Raw genomic sequence first — 21,398 nt, forward strand, 5'->3', positions numbered from 1 at the left:
CACACACTTAGTGCCCCCTAGTGGACTTGTTTAAGAAAACAACAAATGTCACAAATCACAGGTCAATCACACACACTTACTCACACAGAGACAATCAACTGGCATATTTGAAAACTTGACTTGAATCCATAATTGCAGAAACATTGCAGGTACAGAGGCTACTAGACAGACTTAATTAGACAGTGGGTCTCTATGGGACAGGGTTACTGTCGAGTTCACACAGTTGTCTGCTAGCAGACAGACAGAGAGGAAACAGAGTTTGGACCAGACAGACAGAGAGGAAACAGAGTTTGGACCAAACAGACAGAGAGGAAACAGAGTTTGGACCAGATGGAGTTGAGATTTTCCTTAGAGGCACTAGTTTCTCTGCTACTGTTTTATGCAATCCTCAAACTCCCCCTTTGAACCTCAAACACACACACACACCGAGGAAGGTTGCTCTAGGATGACATCACCATGTCACTCCCCCGCTGATGTTTTTTGGGAGGAATGCCTCTGTGTGTGTGTGTGTGTGTGTGTGTGTGTGTGTGTGTGTGTGTGTGTGTGTGTGGTGGGTTGTTGCTACCACAGCTGGTTTCATAAGCAACAGGGACAATACGGGTCCAGCACACAGCGTCAGGGGACATTGTTGCCGAGACGGACACACGTCATCGTCTGATGTTAGCATCAAACACACACATACTGAATATATGTGGGAGTTCAATGTGGTATTCACCAGAAAACTCATCTCTTCATTCATTGTCATTTTAGCTCTTTAAACTGTTGCATTAGAGGACTGAGGTTTCACTTCTTCTGAACACTGGACACACACTCCTCACAACGCTGGACAAGATGACCACAGCCCATCATCAACGAGAGACAGGAACAGAAATACACAACGAGTGGGGAGTGAGTCAGTTCTGTGTAGATCACTAATGTCCCTCTTAATCACTATGATCTCATCTCACTCTCCTCTGTGTTTGTAGAGAGAGGGCTAGAGCCAGAGGGCTAGAGCCAGAGGGCTAGAGCCAGAGGGCTAGAGCCAGAGGGCTAGAGCCAGAGGGCCATAGAGCCAGAGGGCCATAGAGCTAGAGGGCTAGAGCCAGAGGGCCATAGAGCCAGAGGACGATAGAGCCAGAGGGCCATAGAGCCAGAGGGCCATATAGCCAGAGGGCCATAGAGCCAGAGGGCCATAGAGCCAGAGGGCCATAGAGCCAGAGGACGCTAGAGCCAGAGGACGCTAGAGCCAGAGGACGATAGAGCCAGAGGACGATAGAGCCAGAGGACGATAGAGCCAGAGGACGATAGAGCCAGAGGACGATAGAGCCAGAGGACGATAGAGCCAGAGGACGATAGAGCCAGAGGACGATAGAGCCAGAGGACGATAGAGCCAGAGGACGATAGAGCCAGAGGACGATAGAGCCAGAGGACGATAGAACCAGAGGACGATAGAGCCAGAGGACGATAGAACCAGAGGATGATAGAACCAGAGGATGATAGAACCAGAGGATGATAGAGCTTGTCTAGAGGATATTTTTGCCCTGAACGCCAAGAGAGATATTAGACAAAACTTTTCCATTAAGGACATTACACACACACACACCACAGAGAGGAGAGGAGTGTGTGTGTTTTCAGTTGGGTTCAGGCAAAGTCACAGAGGGTCGTTTTCCCTTTGGAGTCTGACAGCCTGTCTCCTCCTAGAGCTAGACTGTGTGTGTGTGGCCAGCCTGGGTGACAATGACAACTGGTGGCACCTGCGGCAGTGGTCTGACAGGACAGAGTTATACAAGTACACCACACACACACCACACACACACCAAAGGCAGATACAGGAGCAGTCCATGATGGCTGTAGGGGGTGTGTGTGTGTGTGTGTGTGTGTGTGTGTGTGTGTGTGTGTGTGTGTGTGTGTAAGGGGGTTAGATGGGTTGGTCCTACTGTAAGCCAGACGATGTGCAGCCTAAATATAGAAAAGAGGATGAATCAGGGGACAGAAAGAGTGAGAGAAACAGAAAGAGAGAAGAGGTAGAAGAATGTAAGCATCTCACCTGTTCCCAGGTATCCTCTGAAGCGCTCCCCCAAGCGATCGACAAACGCCCCGGCAATGTCTATCCCCAACAACGCCACCTACAGGACAGACACACACAATACTGTCAACACAGGGTGACACACAGACATACACCCCCTCAACACACACAGTATCAAAGCTAGTTCTGTCTCTCTCTGTAGTCTAGTTTTCCAGTGTGTGTGTGTATGTGAGTGAGTGAGTGAGTGAGTGAGTGAGTGAGTGAGTGAGTGAGTGAGTGAGTGAGTGAGTGAGTGAGTGAGTGAGATTAGGATCTGATCTCATGCAGAGGGAGCTGTGTGTCTGGAATGTTTATGTTGGCAGACCACGATGGAAGCACAACATTCCAGAGAAAATCTGTAAAAATATTCCCCCTCTCCCAGAGAGAGAGATCCTGACTGCTGTTATTCACTATTTTAGTCAAACAGATTGAGAGGAGCCAGGTAACCACAGACAGAGGGAGGTAGATGGAGACAGAGGGAGGTAGATGGAGACAGAGGGAGGTAGATGGAGACAGAGGGAGGTAGATGGAGACAGAGGGAGGTAGATGGAGACAGAGGGAGGTAGATGGAGACAGAGGGAGGTAGATGGAGACAGAGGGAGGGAGATGGAGACAGAGGGAGGGAGATGGAGACAGAGGGAGGGAGAGAAAAAGGGAGAAGTAGAAAGAGGGAGGGAGAAGTAGAAAGAGGGAGGTAGATGGAGACAGAGGGAGGTAGAGAAAAAGGGAGCAGTAGAAAGAGGGAGGTAGAGAAAAAGGGAGCAGTAGAAAGAGGGAGGTAGAGAAAAAGGGAGCGGTAGAAAGAGGGAGGTAGAGAAAAAGGGAGCGGTAGAAAGAGGGAGGTAGAGAAAAAGGGAGAGGTAGAAAGAGGGAGGTAGAGAAAAAGGGAGAGGTAGAAAGAGGGAGGTAGAGAAAAAGGGAGAAGTAGAAAGAGGGAGGTAGAGAAAAAGGGAGAAGTAGAAAGAGGGAGGTAGAGAAAAAGGGAGAAGTAGAAAGAGGGAGGTAGAGAAAAAGGGAGAAGTAGAAAGAGGGAGGTAGAGAAAAAGGGAGAAGTAGAAAGAGGGAGGTAGAGAAAAAGGGAGAAGTAGAAAGAGGGAGGTAGAGAAAAAGGGAGAAGTAGAAAGAGGGAGGTAGAGAAAAAGGGAGAAGTAGAAAGAGGGAGGTAGAGAAAAAGGGAGAAGTAGAAAGAGGGAGGTAGAGAAAAAGGGAGAAGTAGAAAGAGGGAGGTAGAGAAAAAGGGAGAAGTAGAAAGAGGGAGGTAGAGAAAAAGGGAGAAGTAGAAAGAGGGAGGTAGAGAAAAAGGGAGCGGTAGAAAGAGGGAGGTAGAGAAAAAGGGAGCGGTAGAAAGAGGGAGGTAGAGAAAAAGGGAGCGGTAGAAAGAGGGAGGTAGAGAAAAAGAGAGCGGTAGAAAGAGGGAGGTAGAGAAAAAGGGAGCGGTAGAAAGAGGGAGGTAGAGAAAAAGGGAGCGGTAGAAAGAGGGAGGTAGAGAAAAAGGGAGCGGTAGAAAGAGGGAGGTAGAGAAAAAGGGAGCGGTAGAAAGAGGGAGGTAGAGAAAAAGGGAGCGGTAGAAAGAGGGAGGTAGAGAAAAAGGGAGCGGTAGAAAGAGGGAGGTAGAGAAAAAGGGAGCGGTAGAGAGAGGGAGGTAGAGAAAAAGGGAGCGGTAGAAAGAGGGAGGTAGAGAAAAAAGGAGAGAGAAAGAGGGAGGTAGAGGAAAAGGGAGAGAGAAAGAGGGAGGTAGAGGAAAAGGGAGAGAGAAAGAGGGAGGTAGAGAAAAAGGGAGAGAGAAAGAGGGAGGGAGAGAAAAAGGGAGAGAGAAAGAGAGGTAGAGAAAAAGGGAGAGAAAGAGGGAGGTAGAGAAAAAGGTAGAGAAAAAGGGAGCGGTAGAAAGAGGGAGAGAGAGAAAAAGGGAGAGAGAAAAGGGGAGGTAGAGAAAAAGGGAGGTAGAGAAAAAGGGAGCGGTAGAAAGAGGGAGAGAGAGAAAAAGGAAGAGAGAAAGAGGGAGGTAGAGAAAAAGGGAGAGAGAAAGAGGGAGGTAGAGAAAAAGGGAGCGGTAGAAAGAGGGAGGGAGGTAGAGAAAAAGGGAGCGGTAGAAAGAGGGAGGGAGGTAGAGAAAAAGGGAGCGGTTGAAAGAGGGAGGGAGGTAGAGAAAAAGGGAGCGGTTGAAAGAGGGAGAGAGAGAAAAAGGGAGAGAGAAAGAGGGAGGTAGAGAAAGAGGGAGGTAGAGAAAGAGGGAGGTAGAGAAAGAGGGGGAGAGAAAGAGGGGGAGAGAAAGAGGGAGGTAGAGAAAAAGGGAGCGGTAGAAAGAGGGAGAGAGAGAAAAGGGAAGAGAGAAAGTTTGAGGTAGAGAAAGAGGGAGGGAGAGAAAAAGAGAGAGAGAAGAGGTCGAGAAAAAGGGAGAGAAAGAGGGAGGAAGAGAAAAAGGGAGGTAGAGAAAAAGGGAGAGAGAAAAAGGGAGCGGTAGAAAGAGGGAGAGAGAGAAAAAGGGAGGGAAAGAAAAAGGGAGGTAGAGAAAGAGGGAGGTAGAGAAAAAGGGAGGTAGAGAAAGAGGGAGGTAGAGAAAGAGGGAGGTAGAGAAAAAGGGAGCGGTAGAAAGAGGGAGAGAGAAAAAGGGAGAGAAAGAGGGAGCTATAGAAAAAGGGAGAGAGAAAGAGGGAGGTAGAGAAAAAGGGAGCTAGAGAAAAAGGGAGGTAGAGAAAAAGGGAGAGAAAGAGGGAGCTATAGAAAAAGGGAGAGAGAAAGAGGGAGGTAGAGAAAAAGGGAGGTAGAGAAAAAGGGAGCGGTAGAAAGAGGGAGTTCAATCGTATGTCTCAGATTATTCTCTTGTGGAGTATTGAGACCAAAGGCGTCATGACATCATATGTTGGACCAGGTCCAGAGGTCTGAGGAGGAGGAGGACAGAGAAGATGGCTGATTACAAGACAGAGGACACACCGAGAGAGAGGGATGAGAGAGGGATGAGAGGAGGCAAGGCAAAGAGAGCAATGAAGGAAAAAACAGAAAGCAGAAGAGAGGGAAGGGAGGACAGAGAAGAGAGGGCAGAGAAGAGAGAGGACAGAGGAGGGATGACAGAGAGGAGAGGAGAGAAAAGACGGGGAAGAGAGAAGGAGAGAGAGAAGAGAAGACAAGGGAGGAGAGTAGCGAGGACAGAGAAGAGAGGGCAGAGAAGAGAGAGGACAGAGGAGGGATGACAGAGGAGAGAAGAGAAGACAGGGAAGAGAGAAGGAGAAAGAGAAGAGTAGGGAGGACAGAGAAGAGAAGAGTAGGGAGGACAGAGAAGAGAAGAGTAGGGAGGAAAGAGAAGACAAGGGAGGAGAGTAGGGAGGACAGAGAAGACAAGGGAGGAGAGTAGGGAGGCCAGAGAAGAGAAGAGTAGGGAGGCCAGAGAAGAGAAGAGTAGGGAGGCCAGAGAAGAGAAGAGTAGGGAGGCCAGAGAAGAGAAGAGTAGGGAGGCCAGAGAAGAGAAGAGTAGGGAGGACAGAGAAGAGAGAGTAGGGAGGACAGAGAAGAGAGAACAGACGAGAGAGTAGGGAGGACAGAGAAGAGAGAACAGACGAGAGAGTAGGGAGGACAGAGAAGAGAGAACAGACGAGAGAGTAGGGAGGACAGAGGAGAGCGAACAGAAGAGAGAGTAGGGAGGACAGAGAAGAGAGAACAGACGAGAGAGTAGGGAGGACAGAGAAGAGAAAACAGACAAGAGAGTAGGGAGGACAGAGAAGAGAGAACAGACGAGAGAGTAGGGAGGACAGAGGAGAGCGAACAGAAGAGAGAGTAGGGAGGACAGAGGAGAGCGAAAAGAAGAAGACAGGGAAGAGAGAAGGAGAGAAGAGAGGACAAAGGAGACAGAAGAGAAGGAAGAGAAGACAGAAGAGAGGAAAGGAAGGAGTGAGAAGAAAGGAGAGAGTAGGGAGGACAGAGGAGAGAGTAGGGAGGACAGAGGAGAGAGTAGGGAGGACAGAGGAGCGAGTAGGGAGGACAGAGGAGCGAGTAGGGAGGACAGAGGAGAGAGTAGGGAGGACAGAGGAGAGAGAAAAGACACCCCCTCCCTCACCGCCATATGGCAGCTCCACTGGAGGGGTTGAGAGCGATTGAGGGGGCTGTGTATGTGTGTGAGTTTACCTGGGGGTGACAGTGGTGGAAGTCAGCAGGCCAGCTGAGCAGTGAACACACTCCTCCCGTCCTCTCTCTCTTTAAACCCACCGAGGAGAAGGTCACAGGGAGGGACCGCTGACCTTCTCCTCCAATGGGTTTTGAGAAGGAGGCGAAGGGACACCAGGAGTGTACAGTTGAGATTCTCCAATTGTCTGAGACCTAAACACTATCCCAGGCTTTAGCTCAGCAGGGTAAGTTTATTAGAGCGCAGCTAACCTGGGTTCAAACCCAGTGGATCAGCAGCTCTAAAACATTCGGAGAGTGAAGATAAGGCAGTCTGCAATATTAATGTGGCTGCTGTGGAGCGTGTGTGTTGCAGAGGGAATGGCCTTACTGTTATGTCAATGAGCATGAGGAGAATTTGCTGCAGTGTGTTTGAGAGAAAGAGGGAGAATGAGAGGAAGAGAGAGGGATATATTTAGTCCATAAATAAAAGAGGAACCAGCAACATTGTCTCTACCTTCTTGCCCTTTGTGCTGTTGTCTGTACCATGTTTTGTGTTGCTGCCATGTTGTTGTCATGTGTTGCTGCCATGCTGTTGTTGTCATGTGTTGCTGCCGTGTTGTTGTCATGTGTTGCTGCCATGCTGTTGTTGTCATGCGTTGCTGCCGTGTTGTTGTCATGTGTTGCTGCCGTGTTGTTGTCATGTGTTGCTGCCGTGTTGTTGTCATGTGTTGCTGCCGTGTTGTTGTCATGTGTTGCTGCCGTGTTGTTGTCATGTGTTTCTGCCATGCTGTTGTTGTCATGTGTTGCTGCCATGCTGTTGTCATGTGTTGCTGCCGTGTTGTTGTCATGTGTTGCTGCCGTGTTGTTGTCATGTGTTTCTGCCATGCTGTTGTTGTCATGTGTTGCTGCCGTGTTGTTGTCATGTGTTGCTGCCGTGTTGTTGTCATGTGTTGCTGCCGTGTTGTTGTCATGTGTTGCTGCCGTGTTGTTGTCATGTGTTGCTGCCGTGTTGTTGTCATGTGTTGCTGCCGTGTTGTTGTCATGTGTTGCTGCCGTGTTGTTGTCATGTGTTGCTGCCGTGTTGTTGTCATGTGTTGCTGCCATGCTGTTGTTGTCATGTGTTGCTGCCATGCTGTTGTTGTCATGTGTTGCTGCCGTGTTGTTGTCATGTGTTGCTGCCGTGTTGTTGTTGTCATGTGTTGCTGCCATGCTGTTGTTGTCATGTGTTGCTGCCGTGTTGTTGTTGTCATGTGTTGCTGCCGTGTTGTTGTTGTCATGTGTTGCTGCCGTGTTGTTGTTGTCATGTGTTGCTGCCGTGTTGTTGTTGTCATGTGTTGCTGCCATGCTGTTGTTGTCATGTGTTGCTGCCGTGTTGTCATGTGTTGCTGCCGTGTTGTTGTCATGTGTTGCTGCCATGCTGTTGTTGTCATGTGTTGCTGCCATGCTGTTGTTGTCATGTGTTGCTGCCGTGTTGTTGTTGTCATGTGTTGCTGCCGTGTTGTTGTTGTCATGTGTTGCTGCCGTGTTGTTGTCATGTGTTGCTGCCATGCTGTTGTTGTCATGTGTTGCTGCCGTGTTGTTGTCATGTGTTGCTGCCATGCTGTTGTTGTCATGTGTTGCTGCCGTGTTGTTGTCATGTGTTGCTGCCATGCTGTTGTTGTCATGTGTTGCTGCCGTGTTGTTGTCATGTGTTGCTGCCATGCTGTTGTTGTCATGTGTTGCTGCCGTGTTGTTGTCATGTGTTGCTGCCGTGTTGTTGTCATGTGTTGCTGCCGTGTTGTTGTCATGTGTTGCTGTCATGCTGTTGTTGTCTTAGGTCTCTATGTAGTGTTGTCTCTCTTGTCGTGATGCGTGTGTTTGTCCTATATTTTTAACCCTGCCCCCGTCCCAGCAGGAGGCCATCATTGTAAATAAAAATGTCTTAACCGACTTGCCTAGTTAAATACAAAAAATGACAACTCTCCTCTGTACAGCAGCTCTGAGTGAGTCTCAGTCTGTCTGGGGCTTTACACATCCTGTCTCTGACTCAATCACTCTTGACCCCTCTCCAACCTCTCCTCCTTTCCTACTCTGCATCAAATCTCCCTGTCTCCTGCACTCGTGTTTGCTATTCCTGAATCCGAATCCTATCTGGAGTCGCGCTCCCTCTCAATCTCAGTCTCTCTCTTCTGTCCTCCCTCCATCTAGCTCATCTGGGCTGACTCAGCATCTTCACAGCAGCCGGCCCCTCCCCTTTTCTGCTCTCGGCCAATTAGGATCTCTAATTTGAAGAGAAGGGTAAAATCACGATGAATAAAAAATATATAAGGACAGGTGGGACCTGATTCTAGATGTGTTCCTTTGAGATGCTGTGTGAATATAGACATGTACTGTAAACACCGAAGGAGCTCGCAAGAGGATAGGGAGTTCAGTTGTAATTGGACCAGGCTCATATAACTAACTCAATCACACCCTGGTCAAAGTGATTATCCTGCTGATGTCACATTCTGTGTTTCTGTCAAACTATGTCATCCTATTATAATAATATATAACCCTAAGGGAAATAATACGATACTTTGAGCTGATTTCAGTTTTATTTCACTGAATCCTCTGGAAAGTCTTGTGACCTTTTTCATTGCAGCCCGGTCCAGCCTGAGACTTTCCATGGGCTTAAACTCTGGTGTTATACCAGGGAAGGTCATCTATACTGAAGTAGTTTCACCTCCAGTTGAATGTAACAAACATCACCTTCTGTGTCTGCTGCAGGGATTCATTCCATGGTTCAGACATAACTGTCTGGGTTTAGGAGATAACTTAGCAAAGAAAACAAGGGCCACATTCCAGCATTTTCCACAGATACCGATATGACATACCGCGCCAGTTCGTTTTACATGGACCGGTGTCCCGGGTGGGTGGAGATCTAATTAAAGGACCAACGGAAAGGTCTAAAACTTTACCACCCGGGTCAGTGGGCCATGCAAAACGAACTCGCTAATTGACACTCACAATGGGTGCCCTGACCCCTCCCCCATCTTCTGCTCTAGTCTGGGTGCTCCTCTGACAATGGGGGCCTCCTCCAAGCACACACACAGCCCACTACTAGCCGTCTGTCTGGGCTAGGAAAACAACCAAAAACGGATGGATCTCGAACTCAATCCCATCACATTGAGAGTCACAAGATAACATATCACTTGTATTAAATGTATTAGTACTAGATTATTCTAGCTAACTGGCTGAACAAGCGTGGATGGTTAGCAGTTAGCTAGCGTCGGCTATCATTTAAGAAAATGTTACCCTTTTAAACTGCAGGCCTGGTTTGGAGGACATTAGTGGGCTGTTTGAATCAGATCAGCTCAATTCGGTACTATTACAGCTCAAAATACAGGTAACTCACAAAATAAAGGAAACACTTGAGAAAATGAGGGATACAGATTATATTGAAAGCAGGTGATTTCCTGCGCGCCTCAGTCAACGAAACACCAAATGATGGAAGTGATCGTGGAAGACTGGAGTCGCATCGCCCCAACAGAGTTCCAGACACTTGTAGAATCTTTGTCCAGGCGGCTCTTTGTGGCCCAACGCCCCCATAGACACCACGTTGGCGTTTCCTTTATCTTGTCAGTTACCTGTATCGGTTACAGCGAGACGGCGGGGACAGTTCGTTATCCAATGAGTAACTTCTTTCTCGCTTCCTAGCTCGCTAGCTATTGTCCCCACACTGATCATCACCCCTGGCTAGGCATCCCTCCAGTAGAAATTCCCTGTCGACATCCTATCACCACAAACATTTCTCTCAAAGTAACTAGTTAGTCAACGATTACCAAAAACAGGATCGATTGGGGGACAATGGACCTCTGCAAAGTACACCGCAACGTCCCCTCACCTTGTAGTTGCTGGAGTTGACCCATCCCGTCAGCTCATCTACAGTTTTATCCAGCCGTGGTTTGTCTTGCTCCACATCGGTGGACCTCTGCGGGTCGTTCAGGTAGTCTATGAAGTCCTGCCCGACCTGCAGCCTGCGGGTAACGTCTTTCTGCAGGACCTGCTGGTAAAAATAATCCATGTTGTCATGTTCCTCCATTGGGCAGGCAGTGCCGTGTGGCCAGCTCCTTCTGGGGCCAGCCGCAGACTACAGGGGGTCCTGGCGGGTTGGGTGTGGAAAAAGGTTCGCTCCGGTCGGTGGTCCCTTTCTTCTGAGCGGATGACAGCTGCCTGGACGCTTGGGTGACCGCGATTTTACGTTTGATCAACAACAAAACAAACGCCTGTCAAATTAGCTTGGCTAGCGCAATCACTTTGTCCAAAACACACACTGCTCAAATTTGATTTCAGCGAAGGATAGAGAATGTTGCTCTCGGATAACTTGTTAGCAATAACTTTCTAAAAGTTTTGAAAAATAAGACACATTTGCAGTAAAACTAACCGGGCCTGTATCAATCCATAACACAATAAAGCTACTAGTAGCTAAGCTAACGAAGTTAGTCACGCACGGTGGCAACACCTAGTGGATAGCGAGATATGTGGAAAGCAACGTTAGCTAAACTAACAGTTAGCTAGTTGGTCACAGGCCTGACGCCTAGTTTCGCTTCATTTATGTATTCCATGAGTTGAAAAACCTCTCCAGGGAGGTGTTGTCGAACCCTTGAAAATAAAGTTGCGCCAAAACTTCGAGAACAGTGTTTCAGCCTTCCTCCCACAGTTCCTGCCTACTTTTAATCCGGGAATAATCGCCCCTGCTAAACTGTCTAGCTAAACCCTCCCCCGCTGAAAGCCAGCGCCAAGCCGGTGACTGCAGTTGACTAGTAGGAGCAGACGACGAAGGGGTCCTTCGCAGGGTTGCCAGGAAGTTGTTATCCCGCACATTACTCTGTTTACTTTGAAATATTTTTCATATCTCTTTCTTGACACAAAAAATAACTGCTGTATATTGAATTTTGTCTACATGTTGCATGAAAAGTATTAATATTTGAAGCTGTTTTCTCAGATGTTCCTTATCATTCAAATGTAAATGTCATACACAGGTGTAGCCCAATACTGGACTAACGGAGCCTAATGTTAGTTAGTCCAAGGACCTTACATGTTCTGTTTAAAGGGTGAATTGGCCCTGGAAGCCAAAACAGCCAAATATTCCAACTAAACGTGAATTGATTCTCAATTATGATACGGCTATAGAAACATAAAGCTTCTACTTTACTCTATCACATCAAAATAATTTCAAAGATGCAAAATACAAACTCAAACACTGTTTGAGCCGGTTAAACAATAAAATGTGTGTTTCAATTGAACCTTTTTATTATTTCTCACTGATATGAAAGATAAGTTCCTTGTGCTTCCAAAACCGCACCACAAGCAATGCATATTAATGTTCAGGTATTGTGGCTCTTAACAGAACTCTCCCCTACAGAGCCTCCTTCTTCCAACAACTCTTATGTGTAATGTGATGGACCTGAGAGTCATGACCAAGGGCTAGCTCAGGTGCAGTCTGGAAAATGTGCACATGCAGTAGCTACCTTACACTACATGACGACCATCTCATTCCAAAATCATGAGCATTAATATGGAGTTGGTCCCCCCCTTTGCTGCTATAACAGCCTCCACTCCTCTGGGAAGGCTTTCCACTAGATGATGTTCCTACATTGCTTCAGGGACTTGCTTCTATTCAGCCACATTCAGCATTAGTGAGTTCGGGGACTGATGTTGGGCGATTAGGTCTGGCTCGCAGTCTACGTTCCAATTCATCCCAAAGGTGTTTAATAGAGTTGAGGTCAGGATTCTGAATAGGCCAGTCAAATTCTTCCACACTGATCTCAACAAACCATTTCTGTATGGACCTCGCTTTGTGCACAGGGAAATTGTCATGCTGAAACAGGAAAGGGCCTTCCCCAAACTGTTGCCACAAAGTTGGAAGCACAGAATCGTCTAGAATATCATTGTATGCTGTAGCGTTTAGATTTCCCTTCACTGGAACTAACGGGCCTAGACCGAACCATGAAAAACAGGCCCAGACCATTACTCCTCCGTCACCAAACTTTACAGTTGGCACTAGAGCATTGGGGCAGGTAGCGTTCTCCTGGCATCCACCAAACCCAGATGTGTCCATTGGACTGCCAGAGGGTGAAGCATGATTCATCACTCCAGAGAACATGTTTCCACTGCTCCATAGTCCAATAGTGGTGAGCTTTACACCACTCCAGCAGACATTTGGCAATGTGCATGGTGATCTTCGGCTTGTGTGCGGCTGCTCGGCCATGGAAACCCATTTCATGACGCTCCCAACGAACAGTTCTTGTGTTGACTTTGCTTCCAGAGACAGTTTGGAACTCTGTAGTAAGTGTTGCAGCCGAGGACAGATGATTTTTACAGGCTGCGCACTTCAGCACTTGACGGTCCCGTTCTGTGAGCTTGTGTGGCCTAACACTTTGCGGCTGAGCCGTTGTTGCTCCTAGACGTTTCCACTTCACAATAACAGCTATTACAGTTGACTGGGGCAGCTCTAGCAGGGCAGCTCTAGCAGGGCAGCTCTACAAGGGCAGCTCTAGCAGGGCAGCTCTAGCACAGCATCAATTTGACAAACTGACTTGTTAGAAAGGTGGCATCCTATGACGGTGCCACGTTGAAAGTCACTGAGCTCTTCAGTAAGGCCATTCTACTGTTAATGTTTGTCTATGGAGATTGCATGGCTTTGTGCTCGATATTATACACCTGTCAGCAACAGGTGTGGTAGAAATAGCCAAAACCACTCATTTGATGGGGTGTCCACATACTTTTGTATATACAGTGTTTGTTAACTTGTATTCTGTTGTGGTCAAGGAGTTTTACTTTTGTAATTAAATATTTAAAATTGTTTTTTGTTGTTGTAGCTTATTGTCTAATATGACAACAAAAACACAACCAATGGAACAATAGGTGCTTAGTTTAAAAGTAAATAAATTGCTCATTAAATATTATTTAATATTCTTCAAAAATCAAGGGGCATACATTGGCTTAAATTGCATTTGAACCACATTAGGTTTTATTTCTCTAGGCTTTAGATCAGCGGGTTAACATAGTCTTGTCATGCAAAAGACACTTGAGAACACACACACATCCACTGCAACTATCATGCAGATTTGAGTTGCACCAGAGGCAATTTAAATTAAACCATCCTAGCAATTTTAGTGTTACTTTATCAAACACATCCAACCTCTAAAAATACATCTCCCATCTCATCAAATTCCCCCACATGGAGACCAAGACCCTCACGTTCTGCCCCTATATGTATATTTTCTCCAAACTGGCAACCCTGCTTTTTCAGCACTGCGCACAACTATCCAGTTTACTGCCTGACGGAAAATCCCCAGCCCCGTTACTTATTCACAAGTGAGAAGACATCACGAATTACCTGCAATATCTGGACAGAAACGAAAAATATGAATACTTTTATAAAAGTTTAATCTTATTTGAGGAGGGAAGTAGAACATATTTTCAATATGCTCCATGCCAGAGCAAGCTAAGTAACAACCCCTCCATCACTTTATCTGAAAAATGGAAACTACGGTAATATCACTGCTGCCGAGGGCTATTTCCTGGAGATGGTCAGATTGTGGTAGGTCTATCCCTAAAGTAATCATTTTACAGTTTATCATTTTTCCACTTACTGGTAAAGGATATTCAACCCATAATCTAATTTTAAAAAGGAAATATATGGAAGTTGGAGGTTTTAATACATTTGATCCTTATTGCAGCTTGGATGAAAATAATCATACTTATATTTTCTCAAAGTAAAATGACCTGCACACGGAGAATATATAAGATATTGTTGATGGGTGTCCAGATTTGGGCGAGCATCCCAATCTTGATCAACCTACACGGCTCGCCAGCGACATCTGCTGGTCAGGGTGAGGATTTCACACACACACACACACACACACACACGAACAAATTCCACTGTAGAGATAGTCAGAGCACATTTACTATCAGTTACTTTTATTTATGTTATGTTTATTTATTCATTATTTATTTTCTTCAACATAAAACTCCTGTTAGACCATCTGTCAAAGAGAGGCTGTTAGTATCACTGCCATGTAGTGAGGTCAGCAGGGTTGTGATCAATTCCATTTTTGAAAAGGAATTGACTCCAACCCTGGAGGTCAGTCAGCTTCACAACTCAGCACCAGCAGCATCTAAGTCAAACACCCATATTATATACGATACACCTCTGTCTGTCTGAGATTTTACACACACACACACAGGCCTCATCCCAAACCCACCACTGGCCCCTAGCCCTGACCCTTTATCCCCGGGAACGCCGTAGATAAGAACGCTCATGGTAGGTAACATAGCAGTAACATAGCTATACCTCGCCCTCAAATTGATCAAGGCCCACTTCTGGTAACCACTTCTTAACTCTCCCTTGAACATCTGAAAATACAGTGGAATTAACCGTAACCTTGCCCTCTATCTCCATCTTGTAGACTATGTGAAGTATCTGCCACGTTGCTTGTTTCCACTGCTCCAGATGTATTTATTTTTTAAGACGCATGATCGTCACTTAGGCTCAAACCTCTGGCTTTCATTTCTTTGAGGGGGACTCAGGAGTTGCTCAGTGGTCAAGAGGCTAGTGGTCAGCTTGGAACCAGGCCTGTGTGTTCCACAGTCACACAGTGCACAAGCGGCTAGTGGTCAGCTTGGAACCAGGCCTGTGTGTTCCACAGTCACACAGTTTCACAAGAGGTCCTGAGTACACATGTTCCAGTGATGTAGCATACAAAAACAACTCGATGTCATCAGATGCTGTGCTTCTGACAGAGACAGTCCATTTCTGTCCAACAGTAACAGTTTGCTTTCATTATTTTCAAAAGGAGAGATACACAGATCTAATCTCCCTCTCTGGATAGACAAGCAGGGACGATTACAATAAGCACTGGAAAAAAAGAGGGAAAATAAAAATAAACATGTGTTACTGGCCAACTCCAATCCGAAGGGGGGTTGCCATATTGTAATTCTTTTTTTGCCATCATTGCAAAACATTCTCTTTACAAACAAAAACTGAGTCTCAAATGGCAAGTTCTCAGAAAAAACATCAAATGTTCAGTTTTGTACTTCCAGTTTTGCACTGGTTTTCAGTTTGCACCTGGATGGGCGGGGTTTAGTGGTGTCCCCTCCGTAGATCCGAGTCTCAGAGAGCTATCCCAGCATCCTCTCTGCTCACACCCAGAATCACTACACTTGCCAGAATCCTCCTTTTGGCGTTCACAGGCTGGGTGTCCAGTGGTCGAAGCAGGTTGACTTACAGCACGGTCACACAGAGGTGGCGTGTGATCGGTTGAGATGAAGTCCACCCAGAGTGATGCGTTGTCCAGATGTGTGGTTAGAAGGACAATACGGTTCAAACTTGGCAGATTGAATTGTAACGTATGGAGTTGACATGATTACCAATGCTCGTTGTCACGTCTGTACTCCTATGTGCAAGTTCTGTACCATTGCACCTTCCTGAATAACACTGTCCACCATCTTGTGGGTTGGAGACTTCTGCCTCTTTAGGATCGTACCCCCTCATCCTCTAGTCCAAGCGTTGGAGAGGAGGGGTCTGGAAGGGAAGGGTAATGTTGGAGAGGAGGGGTCTGGAAGGGGAGGGAGGCTAGACTCAGAGAAAAAAGACCCCTCACACTCCCCTCCCTCCACCCGAGTAGGAGATTGCGGTGCAGATCAGCAAGAGTCCTACTGATCAATTGATCATTTATCAGTAGTGATCAATCAGTCTGTATTGATCAGAGACCTGTAGTGACCAGTAGGTCCAGGGTGTTTACCAGGGTCGTGTTCAGGAAGTCAGACTGTAGAAAAACAGTTCGCAACAGAATTATATATTTTTTTGTTTATCATTGGAAAAATTCAGAACCTCTCATTTTTGAATAACCTTCTGTTTACTGCCTACTGAAGAAGACTGTGTGGTTCATAGGGTCCAGGGTTTTGTGTTGTAGTTGTGGTGGGGTCCAGGGTGTTGTTTTGTAGTTGTGGTGGGGTTCAGGGTATTGTGGTGTAGTCGTGGTGGGGTTCAGGGTGTTGTTTTGTAGTTGTGGTGGGGTTTAGGGTGTTGTGTTGTAGTCGTGGTGGGGTTCAGGGTGTTGTGTTGTAGTCGTGGGGGGGTTCAGGGTATTGTGGTGTAGTCGTGGTGGGGTTCAGGGTGTTGTTTTGTAGTTGTGGTGGGGTTTAGGGTGTTGTGTTGTAGTCGTGGTGGGGTTCAGGGTGTTGTGTTGTAGTCGTGGGGGGGTTCAGGGTGTTGTGTTGTAATCATGGTGGGGTTCAGGGTGTTGTGGTGTAGTCGTGGTGGGGTTCAGGGTGTTGTGTTGTAGTCGTGGTGGGGTTTAGGGTGTTGTGTTGTAGTCGTGGTGGGGTTCAGGGTGTTGTGTTGTAGTCGTGGGGGGGTTCAGGGTGTTGTGTTATAATCATGGTGGGGTTCAGGGTGTTGTGGTGTAGTCGTGGTGGGGTTCAGGGTGTTGTGTTGTAGTCGTGGTGGGGTTTAGGGTGTTGTGTTGTAGTTGTGGTGGGGTCCAGTGTGTTGTGGTGTAGTCGTGGTGGGGTTCAGGGTGTTGTCTTGTAGTTGTGGTGGGGTTCAGGGTGTTGTGTTGTAGTTGTGGTGGGGTTCAGGGTATTGTGGTGTAGTTGTGGTGGGGTCCAGGGTGTTGTAGTTGTGGTGGGGTCCAGGGTGTTGTGTTGTAGTTGTGGTGGGGTTCAGGGTATTGTGGTGTAGTTGTGGTGGGGTCCAGGGTGTTGTGTTGTGGTGGGGTCCAGGGTGTTGTGTTGTAGTCGTGGTGGGGTTCAGGGTGTTTGTGGTGTAGTTGTGGTGGGGTTCAGGGTATTGTGGTGTAGTTGTGTTGTTGTGGGGATCAATGTGTTGTGGTGGGGTTCAGGGTATTGTGGTGTAGTGGTGGGGTTCAGGGTATTGTGGTGTAGTTGTGTAGTGGTGGGGTCTAGTGTGTTGTGGTATAGTCGTGGTGGGGTCCAGTGTGTTGTGGTCATGGTGGTGTTCAGGGTGTTGTGGTCATGGTGGGGTTCAGGGTGTTGTGGTCATGGTGGGGTTCAGGGTGTTGTGGTGGGGTTCAGGGTGTTGTGGTGGGGTTCAGGGTGTTGTGGTGGGGTTCAGGGTGTTGTGGTGGGGTTCAGGGTGTTGTGGTGGGGTTCAGAGTGTTGTGGTGGGGTTCAGGGTGTTGTGTGGTGGTATAGTTGTGGTGGGGTGCAGGGTGTTGTGTTGTTGTTGTGGAGGGGTTCAGGGTGTTTTGGTGTAGTTGTGTAGTGGTGGGGTTCAGGGTATTGTGGTATAGTTGTGGGGTTCAGGGTGTTGTGGTGTTGTTGTGGTGGGGTTCAGGATATTGTGGTGTAGTTGTGGTGGGGCTCAGTGTGTTTGTGGTGTAGTTGTGGTGGGGCTCGGGGTGTTTGTGGTGGGGCTCAGGGAGTTTGTGGTGGGGGTTAGGGTGTTTGTGGTGTTATTGTGGTGGGGTTCAGGGTATTTTGGTGTAGTTGTGTAGTGGTGGGGTTCAGGGTTTTGTGGTGTAGTTGTGGTGGGGCTCAGTGTGTTTGTGGTGTAGTTGTGGTGGGGCCCAGTGTGGTTGTGGTGGGGCTCAGGGTGTTTGTGGTGTAGTTGTGGTGGGGCCCAGTGTGGTTGTGGTGGGGCTCAGGGTGTTTGTGGTGTAGTTGTGGTGGGGCCCAGTGTGGTTGTGGTGGGGCTCAGGGTGTTTGTGGTGTAGTTGTGGTGGGGCTCAGTGTGTTTGTGGTGTAGTTGTGGTGGGGCTCAGGGTGTTTGTGGTGTAGTTGTGGTGGGGCTCGGGGTGTTTGTGGTGGGGGTCAGGGTGTTTGTGGTGTAGTTGTGGTGGGGTTCAGGGTATTTTGGTGTAGTTGTGTAGTGGTGGGGTTCAGGGTTTTGTGGTGTAGTTGTGGTGGGGCTCAGTGTGTTTGTGGTGTAGTTGTGGTGGGGCTCAGGGTGTTTGTGGTGTAGTTGTGGTGGGGCTCGGGGTGTTTGTGGTGTAGTTGTGGTGGGGCTCAGTGTGTTTGTGGTGTAGTTGTGGTGGGGCTCAGGGTGTTTGTGGTGTAGTTGTGGTGGGGCTCAGTGTGTTTGTGGTGTAGTTGTGGTGGGGCTCAGGGTGTTTGTGGTGTAGTTGTGGTGGGGCTCGGGGTGTTTGTGGTGGGGGTCAGGGTGTTTGTGGTGTAGTTGTGGTGGGGCTCAGTGTGTTTGTGCTGTAGTTGTGGTGGGGCTCAGGGTGTTTGTGGTGTAGTTGTGGTGGGGCTCGGGGTGTTTGTGGTGTAGTTGTGGTGGGGCTCAGGGTGTTTGTGGTGTAGTTGTGGTGGGGCTCGGGGTGTTTGTGGTGGGGGTCAGGGTGTTTGTGGTGTAGTTGTGGTGGGGTTCAGAGTATTGTGGTGTAGTTGTGTAGTGGTGGGGTTCAAGGTGTTGTGGTGGAGTTCAGGGAGTAGTTGTGTTGTGATGGGGTTCAAGATGTTGTGGTGTAGTTGTGGTGGGGTTCAGGTAGCAGTTGTGTTGTGGTGGGGTTCAGGTATTGTGGTGTAGTTGTGGTGGGGTTCAGGGTATTGTGGTGTAGTTGTGTTGTGGTGGGGTTCATGGTGTTGTGGTATCGTTGTGTTGTGGTGGGGTTCAGGGTGTTGTGGTTTAGTTGTGGTGGGGTTCAGGGTGTTGTGGTATAGTTGTGTAGTTGTGTTGTGGTGGGGTTCAGGGTGTTGTGGTGTAGTTGTGTAGTGGTGGGGTTCAGGGTGTTGTGGTGTAGTTGTGGGGTTCAGGGTATAGTGGTGTAGTTCAAGGTGTTGTGGTGGGGTTCAGGGAGTAGTTGTGTTGTGGTGGGGTTCAAGATGTTGTGGTATAGTTGTGGTGGGGTTCAGGGAGCAGTTGTGTTGTGGTGGGGTTCAGGGTATTGTGGTGTAGTTGTGTTGTGGTGGGGTTCATGGTGTTGTGGTGTAGTTGTGGTGGGGTTCAAGGTGTCGTTGTATAGTGGTGGGATTCAGGGTGTTGTGGTATAGTTGTGGTGGGGTTCAGGGTGTTGTGGTATAGTTGTGTAGTTGTGTTGTGGTGGGGTTCAGGGTGTTGTGGTGTAGTTGTGTAGTGGTGGGGTTCAGGGTATTGTGGTGTAGTTGTGTTGTGGTGGGGTTCAGGGTGTTGTGGTGTTGTTGTGGTGGGGTTCAGGGTGTTGTGGTGTAGTTGTGGTGGGGTTCAATATGTTGTGGTGTAGTTGTGGTGGGGTTCAGGGTGTTGTGGTGTAGTTGTGTAGTGGTGGGGTTCAGGGTATTGTGGTGTAGTTGTGTTGTGGTGGGGTTCAGGGTGTTGTGGTGTTGTTGTGGTGGGGTTCAGGGAGTAGTTGTGTTGGTGGGGTTCAAGATGTTGTGGTGTAGTTGTGGTGGGGTTCAGGGAGCAGTTGTGTTGTGGTGGGGTACAATATGTTGTGGTGTAGTTGTGGTGGGGTTCAGGGTATTGTGGTGTAGTTGTGGTGGGGTTCAGGGAGTAGTTGTGGTGGGGTTCAGGGTATTGTGGTGTAGTTGTGTTGTGGTTCAGGGTGTTGTGTGGTGGTGTAGTTGTGGTGGGGTTCAGGGTGTTGTGGTGTAGTTGTGTTGTGGTGGGGCTCAGTGTGTTTGTGGTGTAGTTGTGGTGGGGCTCATGGTGTTTGTGGTGCAGTTGTGGTGGGGTTCAGGGTGTTTGTGGTGCAGTTGTGGTGGGGTTCAGGGTATTGTGGTGTAGTTGTGTTGTGGTGGGGTTCAGGGAGTAGTTGTGGTGGGGTTCAGGGTATTGTGGTGTAGTTGTGTTGTGGTTCAGGGTGTTGTGTGGTGGTGTAGTTGTGGTGGGGTTCAGGGTGTTGTGGTGTAGTTGTGTTGTGGTGTAGTTGTGGTGGGGCTCATGGTGTTTGTGGTGCAGTTGTGGTGGGGTTCATGGTGTTTGTGGTGCAGTTGTGGTGGGGTTCAGGGTGTTTGTGGTGCAGTTGTGGTGGGGTTCAGGGTGTTTGTGGTGCAGTTGTGGTGGGGTTCAGGGTGTTTGTGGTGCAGTTGTGGTGGGGTTCAGGGTATTGTGGTGTAGTTGTGTTGTGGTGGGTTTCAGGGTGTTTTGGTGTAGTTGTGGTGAGGTTCAGGGGATTGTGGTGTTGTGGTATAGTGGTGGGGTTCAGGGTATTGTGGTATAGTGGTGGGGCCCAGGGTGTTGTGGTATAGTTGTGGTGGGGTTCAGGGAGTAGTTGTGTTGTGGTGGGGTTCAGGGTATTGTGGTGAAGTTGTGTTGTGGTGGGGTTCAGGGTGTAGTTGTGTTGTGTTGTGGTGGGGTTCAGGATATTGTGGTGTAGTTGTGGTGTGGTTCAGGGTGTAGTTGTGTTGTGGTGGGGTTCAGGGTGTTGTGGTGGGGTTCAGGGTGTAGTGGTGGGGTTTAGGTTATTGTGGTATAGTTGTGTTGTGGTGGGGTTCAGGGTGTTGTGGTTTAGTTGTGGTGGGGTTCAGGTTGTTGTGGTGTAGTTGTGGTGGGGTTCAGGGTGTTGTGGTGTAGTTGTGTAGTTGTGTTGTGCTGGGGTTCAGGGTGTAGTTGTGTAGTGGTGGGGTTCAGGGTATTGTGATGTAGTTGTGTTGTGGTGGGGTTCAGGGTGTTGTGGTGTAGTTGTGGTGGGGTTCAGGGAGTAGTTGTGGTGGGGTTCAGGGTATTGTGGTGTAGGTGTGTTGTGGTGGGATTCATGTTATTGTGGTGTAGTTTTCTAGTGGTGGGGTTCAGGTTGTAGTTGTGTCGTGTTGTGGTGGGGTTCAGGGTGTTGTGGTGGGGTTCAGGGTGTAGTTGTGTAGTGGCGGGGTTCAGGGTATTGTGGTATAGTTGTGTTGTGGTGGGGTGGGGTTCCAGGTATTGTGGTGGGGTTTAGGGTGTAGTTGTCTTGTGGTGGGGTTCAGGGTGTAGTTGTGTAGTGGTGGGGTTCAGGGTCTGTCTCATCATCTTGCAGGGATCAGGTGGGTTATTGTTGGGGGGGGGTTCACAGCAGTAGGACCTGCAGGCAGAGCTGACCCCCCCTGGCCCTCCACTGTCAGAGGATGATGCAGCAGCGACACAGCCTCTGGCCCCCGCCGTGCACCGAAGGAGGGGGTGTCACCGGGGCAAAGTAGGCGTGGACTTTTATCTCTGGGAGATGAGCCTGTATGGAGACGGAGGAGCAACGTCATTCCCAATGTAACATACACATCCAACAATATTTCACACAGTTGTATATTCTCCCATGTATTTCATATGACAGTTGCAACGTTGCAATAAACTATATTGCCGTATATTACAACAGTGTGCAGG

At 48.3% G+C, this 21,398-nt stretch overlaps 2 protein-coding genes and 1 long non-coding RNA gene across 39 annotated transcripts in view; 1 reads left to right on the forward strand and 2 right to left on the reverse strand.

The window, feature by feature from the left end:
* clasp2 (cytoplasmic linker associated protein 2) overlaps positions 1 to 10,925 on the reverse strand; it is a 97,063-nt gene extending 86,138 nt beyond the window's left edge. For 11 of the 33 annotated variants that reach the window (XM_052472346.1, XM_052472334.1, XM_052472332.1 and 8 more), the window contains exons 1-2: positions 10,002 to 10,913; positions 2,027 to 2,105 (exon numbers count right to left, since the gene is read on the reverse strand). In XM_052472346.1, coding sequence (XP_052328306.1) covers positions 2,027 to 2,105; positions 10,002 to 10,199 — 277 coding nt within the window. In that variant the 5' untranslated portion in view covers positions 10,200 to 10,913. Of the gene's footprint in view, positions 1 to 2,026; positions 2,106 to 10,001 lie in introns of all 33 variants that reach the window. The other 22 variants (XM_052472330.1, XM_052472326.1, XM_052472320.1 and 19 more) reach the window with 4 other exon arrangements.
* On the forward strand, positions 2,119 to 4,638 carry LOC127909903 (uncharacterized). Of its 4 annotated transcripts, XR_008072899.1 has the most exons (4): positions 2,119 to 3,430; positions 3,463 to 3,654; positions 3,687 to 3,748; positions 3,809 to 4,638. It is a non-coding gene; the product is annotated as an uncharacterized LOC127909903 (long non-coding RNA). The 4 variants fall into 4 exon arrangements; XR_008072896.1 differs by having other exon boundaries at positions 3,687 to 4,638; XR_008072898.1 differs by lacking the exons at positions 3,687 to 3,748; positions 3,809 to 4,638 and having other exon boundaries at positions 2,119 to 2,886; positions 3,335 to 3,430; positions 3,463 to 3,676.
* A 3,152-nt stretch (positions 10,926 to 14,077) lies between the features above and the next one.
* fbxl2 (F-box and leucine-rich repeat protein 2) overlaps positions 14,078 to 21,398 on the reverse strand; it is a 28,151-nt gene continuing 20,830 nt past the window's right edge. For both annotated transcript variants that reach the window (XM_035795732.2, XM_035795731.2), the window contains exon 14: positions 14,078 to 21,249. In XM_035795732.2, the coding sequence (XP_035651625.1) occupies positions 21,142 to 21,249 (108 nt within the window). In that variant the 3' untranslated portion in view covers positions 14,078 to 21,141. The remainder of the gene's footprint in view (positions 21,250 to 21,398) is intronic.

The sequence above is a fragment of the Oncorhynchus keta genome, chromosome 20 (assembly GCF_023373465.1).
Source record: "Oncorhynchus keta strain PuntledgeMale-10-30-2019 chromosome 20, Oket_V2, whole genome shotgun sequence".
NCBI lineage: Eukaryota > Metazoa > Chordata > Actinopteri > Salmoniformes > Salmonidae > Oncorhynchus > Oncorhynchus keta.